At 38.5% G+C, this 6000-nt stretch overlaps 1 protein-coding gene across 1 annotated transcript in view; it reads left to right on the top strand.

Annotated features, from left to right (window-relative positions):
* Nucleotides 1–860: 860 nt before the first annotated feature.
* Nucleotides 861–6000, top strand: part of LOC132873792 (uncharacterized) — a 15353-nt gene continuing 10213 nt past the window's right edge. The window contains exons 1-3 of the mRNA XM_060909594.1: nucleotides 861–897; nucleotides 1977–2075; nucleotides 2673–2731. Coding sequence (XP_060765577.1) covers nucleotides 874–897; nucleotides 1977–2075; nucleotides 2673–2731 — 182 coding nt within the window. The 5' untranslated portion in view covers nucleotides 861–873. The remainder of the gene's footprint in view (nucleotides 898–1976; nucleotides 2076–2672; nucleotides 2732–6000) is intronic.

The following is a 6000-nucleotide window of genomic DNA, read 5'->3' as shown; positions in this document are numbered from 1 at the left end:
GTCATTGTGATATATATTTATTTCTGCAATATCTCAAAAAAAAAACCCAGGCAATTCTGTGGCTGGGAAGTTTGGTCCTGCGTTTCCTTTCCTTCATACAGTATATAACATAATGTCTTTTCTTTTCGCTTTCCATTACTGTAGTGGGCCTTTCATGTTTCATTCGCACACTCACATCCTCTGTTTTTCTCTCCTGTTTCAAATTTGTATCCCACAATTCCTTGCATGAACGGGGAAAGTCCAACATGTGATGCATGACATAGTATCTTGTATTGGGTCATGGTGAAGCAGGAAAAAATAGCGGAGAATTTAGGGCCATGTGGAGATAAATTCATTAATTGTTCTGTTAAAAAAACTAAAAATTGGAAGTCTGTGATTCAAATTCAGTAGCTTTCAGTCCACTAACAAAAAAATAATAATTAGGTGTTAGGAAAATTATTTTTATGACCTACATTTGAAAAATCTGAAAGGCAGTACAGCTTTAAGGGTTAAAAAGTGACTCCGTTCTGCCATGTTATTCACTTATCCACAAGTTTATAAGCAAAAAAATTTTATGAAAGTAATTTTTAGTTGAATTTTAGTCTTTCCGCAGTGTCAGCTTCCAGATTATACTGAATAATCAAAGCTGTAACAACTGTAAATATCTGCTGCCCTAGTCGAGGATGCCATTATGGTGACTCTTTCTCCTTTCAGTGCAAAAGATTGATAGTACATCTATTGGATTATGGAAGGGATTTTCAGCTTCCTCTTAAGCCGCAGAGTGTCGAACAGCCACTCTCTCAGAGCTTGTGTGTGTGTGCGGGTATGTGTGTGTGTGTGTGCACTCGAACACTCTCCTTCTGAGGTAGAAAGGAAGGGATACGTCGCTTCAAAATGAACCTTTTCTGCTTCAGTCTGGTAAGACATACAGCTACATGGCTCTTCTCATACAGCATGACTGAGATGTTGTGTTTGTTCTGGAAATGATCTCTTTTGGTTGGTCTGGAGGAATGATTGTCTACCCACAGTGTACAGTTGCTGGTGGTAAAAATTTATATATATATATATATATATATATATATATATATATATATATATATATATATGCTTTTATACAACATCAGTTTCTAATCTCCACATCATGTATTTCGATCTAATGTCACTGCAAAGTTTGATAATGTTTGATTGCACGAGCCTTTCACACCTGCAAAGACATGAAACACTGCACAGAGGTGTGAAAAGCTGAGCAAAGAAAACGTAGCACAGGAAGCAGTACCTGATAAGAGATTACAGAACAGATGACCATGCTTATTACAGATTACGAGGCATAAATCTGTAATTATCTATAATAGTCTACAATAATAATAAATAAATATCTCCATTTTCTGGAGGTTCAGTACGATGTTGTCAAACATGAGCCAAACAACAGTACGTGTCCTTCTATAGTCTGATGAATCTCAGTCATACGTGTCTGTGCTAATCTCAGGGTCAAATAACATCAAATCTGAGCCGCAATGTAATCCCTGTTTGCTTGAAGTGACACCTAAAGATACCAGTTTTGCATCATATAAACTTCATGATTAAATCAGTCTATTAAGCAGAATTACTGCTGTGGTTTCTAACCCTGTGTGACACGTCGTTAACTAAATATTAAACATCAGACATGAGGAGGCATGGCCTAAATTTTGAAAGAATAATTTCTGCCTTTTTTTTTTAAATAAAACTGTGAATGATTCTGCCATTGTATTAAACTGTTTAAGGGATCAAAAGAATGCATTTAGACATGCAGTTTGTACAATGCTAAGTAAGAGGCTACAAACTTTCATCATGGCGAGGAACATTAGCCTTCACGTTCACTTCTGACTCAAATTAAAACCCTTAACAATGTCCTTGCAGTATCTCCTTCATTTTGTAGTAAATTCGATAAACACTCTGTAAATAGCCTGTCTTCAATTGTCATGGCATGTCATTGTTTTTTTTTGTTTGTTTTTTTTAAGGAGGGCTCTACAGACAGCCTGTATGAGGCACCGCAGACAAGCTCTGGTCCAACACCATGGAGCCCCAAGTGGCTCGGCTCGGAGCCCTGCATCGCTCCGGTGAGCTCTTTTTATAAAACCCTACAATCACACACCAGATTCATTATTTCAGTCCACACGTGCATTCCTGAGGATCGGTTTGTGCATGACTGAGTCATGTTTGAGTGGTCCTTGTTTTGAAGAGAGGACATTAATCAGAATAAGTGTCCACCATCTGGACAATGCGTCATTAATCTGTCGCACACTCATCAGGAAAATGCCCAAATCCTAGAATAATTCACTCGGTGTATCTCCTCTACTTTTTTTTAGTGAATTCTGAATTAGAAATAAAATGTATGATAGAACTAGGTCAGAGTAGCGTTGGATCTGGAGTCTATCCTGGGAATGCTGGGGGCGTGGCAGGAATACCACCTGGGTGAGATGGCAGTCCATCACACTCAACAATTTACCAATGTAATAATTAATTTTAAAATAACTGACTGGAAGCAGCACAATCTTAAAATTGTGTTCTGAATCTTTAAAAATGCAAAATGTTCATGAAAAAAATTACAGCTTTAAAGAAATCCTGCTTCTGAGTATTAAATTAATTCTATCAATCTTACTGAAAATAACTGAATGAATGAAATTAGTCATGATATTTTACTCCACATCCTTCAGGAGCTTCTCCAGACTCCCACTAAGCAGTGTAAGATGGAAGTGAAGAAAGCAACGAGAAGGTAAGTGATTGAGCTGTCACAGGAAAAGATACAATCACGCTAACGTCAATCTAAAATGCTGTATTTACAGAGTTCAGTTTACAGTAAACTACACCAGGAGATAATTGATTAAGTAGAGGCTTTCAGCATGCGCGCATGTGTGTGTATTATGATCGCAATATAATCTAAGGATCAAATATCCAATCTCAAAGAACAAATTAGAAATGACAAAGATTACGTTCTTTATTCAGGATCCCCCAAAACACTTTCCTGTGTTCATGATCATGATTCATTCAATCCTGATTTTTCCACATTACAAATGTTATGAAAACTGAGCACTGGTTGAATTTAAATCTATTGATCTGCCAAAACAAGGTCAAAGTAAACGGTTTGAGATGATGACAGAACTGTCGTGATAATCTGGAGCTTTTTCTCCCTGAAAGTACTGCAGCACAAATGGCCTTGCTATCCGGTCAAGAGAGGATCATTTTGTGCTCTCTCTCTCTCTCTCTCTCTGTGTGACAACAGTTTTTATCATGACCTCATTAAGTTCCACATATGAAACCGGAAGTGTGCATGAATTACATCACATAAGTGGAGTAGTTTGTAGAAAGTAAAAGGAACACACTTCTTCTCGGCATCAAACTCAGTGTAGAAATTTCCTGACTACTCTTGAATTTCTTTATAAATGATGTTTTAGATATACAGTATTCTACAGAAATCCTCTGTTGTACTGTTCTTCAAAGCACCTTTAAAAGTTCCCTTAGAGGGACAAGAAACCAGGCTTGTAGTACTCGAGTCCGACTCATGCCCTAATTTTAAGGACTCGTGACTTGACTCGGACTTGGACTTGTGCATTAAGTGTATTCGGACTTGTAAATTGGAGACGAGGACTCAGATTTTTTCTTTATTTTTTGTAACATGCCATAATAATTTGTCATAAGATTTTTATATCTACAATAATTTTTATAGTAATTTTGTACAAGAGGATGCACAGTCACCTGTTCATACGTCATGTTCTGGAACAAACTAACATTAATGGCGCTAAAATGCCTGGAGAGACGCCCCTAGGATTGCCCGCTTTGCTTATACAGACTTCAAGTGCAGTGGGGAAAAATGCACTGCTATGTATTCCATATGTAGAAGAACTATCGAGGAGACGACAGGGACAACCTCGAACTTCAATCATTATTTGGTAAGACTCCACCCAGAGAAGGAGGTGACACGCTATATTCATTGCCCTGTTGATAGCGGGGCTTGCTGAGCGATGAACTAGCTAGTGTTAACCTTCTCTCATATTATTTACCCTGTTGATAGTGGGCGGGGCTTGCTGAGCGATGAACTAGCTAGTGTTAACCTTCTCTCATATTATTTACCCTGTTGATAGTGGGCGGGGCTTGCTGAGCGATGAACTAGCTAGTGTTAACCCTCTCTCATGTTATTTACCCTGTTGATAGTGGGCGGGGCTTGCTGAGTGATGAACTAGCTAGTGTTAACCCTCTTTCAAGTTATTTACCCTGTTGATAGTGGGCGGGGCTTGCTGAGTGATGAACAAGCTTTTTATCTGTAGCCTATTAACTAAAATGGGGCAGCCGAGCAGTAACGTTAGTCCAACACGGTAGCAGAGACGCTTTCACATAAAGGCAGCAACAGGCACTGTCAAATGGTGCGGTTGGAGTCTTGTTCTCGGATTCGACTTGAAATTTTCTTTAATGACTCGGACTTGACTCAGACGTGAACACTGGGGACTCGAGACTGGACTCGGACTCGAGGTTTAGTGACTCGACTACAACACTGCAAGAAACCTTCATCACAAACCTTCAAGTGCTACATGCTAACTATGTACAGAGACGTATTTGCGTGTTCAGTAGTTACAGTGCTAATTAGATCTTTTGTTCACTACCTTGCAATTTAAAGTTACAAAACCAAACTGAAAAATGTCATGTCCTGGATTTAAATACACTGTAACTTTTAAAAATGACTCGAGACCTGTGATATTCCAGCCTGGTCATTCATATATGAATTTAAAATATGTACAGTTTCCATTTAGAAACCTGTACGATGAAAGCATAATGGATTATTTCCTATAATATATACAAATGTTCATGATACCAAGTTGACTATTCATGTAATGTCAAAGTTACATTACATACCTGTAATTCACAAACCTGGCACGTGACAGATCTCAGTAGTTTCTTCATTTCCAGCTGCCCAGCCCTACCCCTTTTTATGATAAAGCAATGAATATGCCCTCTGATGTATGGTCAACAGAGAGGATCAGGGTTTTTTTAATCCCGTTTTCTCCCAATTTGGTCATTTGCCAAGCCCCACCCACGAGCTAGCTCTTTCCTATCTGACAGCTAACAACTGGGAAGGGTTAAGGCAAGAACGTGCTATCCGCCCTCTTCCACATACAATCAGGTCCACAAGTATTTGGGAAGTTGAGCAATTTTTCAGAATTATGCCTCTGTACACCATCACCATTTGAAATGAAGCCATACAGATGATTTGAAATGAAGCCATACGGATGTCACTGAAGTGTAAACTTTCAGCTTTAATTCAAGAGGTTTAGTTTAAAAAAACAACACTGCATTAACCATTTAGGAATTACAGCCATTTTTTACATCGTACCTCCATTTTTACATATTCAAAAGTAATGGGACAATTAACTGATAAGCAGTTTCATGGCCTGTTATGGTCTGTTTCCTCATTTGCTCATGACAAATTATGGAGATAAGAAGTCTGGAGTTGATTCCAAGTATTGAATTTGCATTTGGCAGCTGTTCATGGAAGCTCTCAACATGCTCTCCAAAAAGGAGCTGATGCAAATGAAGGATCATTAGACTGGAAAAGAAAGACCTATTAGAGAGATCACAGAAGCTGTAGGAGCAGCCAAATGAACAATTTGGTACTTTTTTTTTATTAAAAAAAAGGGATGCACTGACAAGCTCAGCAACACCAAAAGGTTTGGAAGACCACAGAAGACAACTAAACTGGATGACTGTAGAATTCTATCCAATGGTGAAGAAAACCCCCTTCACATCACCTAGCCAAGTCAGGAACACTCTCAAAGACGCAAAGAGGTAGGCCTGTCATTTTCAAAGTCTACAATCAAGAGATGCCTTCATGAAGGTAAATACAGAGGGTTTACCTCAAGATGAAAACCACTGGTAATACTCAAGAACAGAAAGGCCAGTTTAGACTTTACCAGAAAGCCTTCCCAGTTCTGGAACAAGATTCTTTAAACAGATGAAACCAAGATTAACTTGTAACAGAACGATGGGAAGAAC

This window comes from Neoarius graeffei, chromosome 25 (genome assembly GCF_027579695.1).
Source record: "Neoarius graeffei isolate fNeoGra1 chromosome 25, fNeoGra1.pri, whole genome shotgun sequence".
NCBI lineage: Eukaryota > Metazoa > Chordata > Actinopteri > Siluriformes > Ariidae > Neoarius > Neoarius graeffei.
Note: the sequence above shows the minus strand (reverse complement) of the source record. Positions and strands in the feature narration are given on the sequence as shown.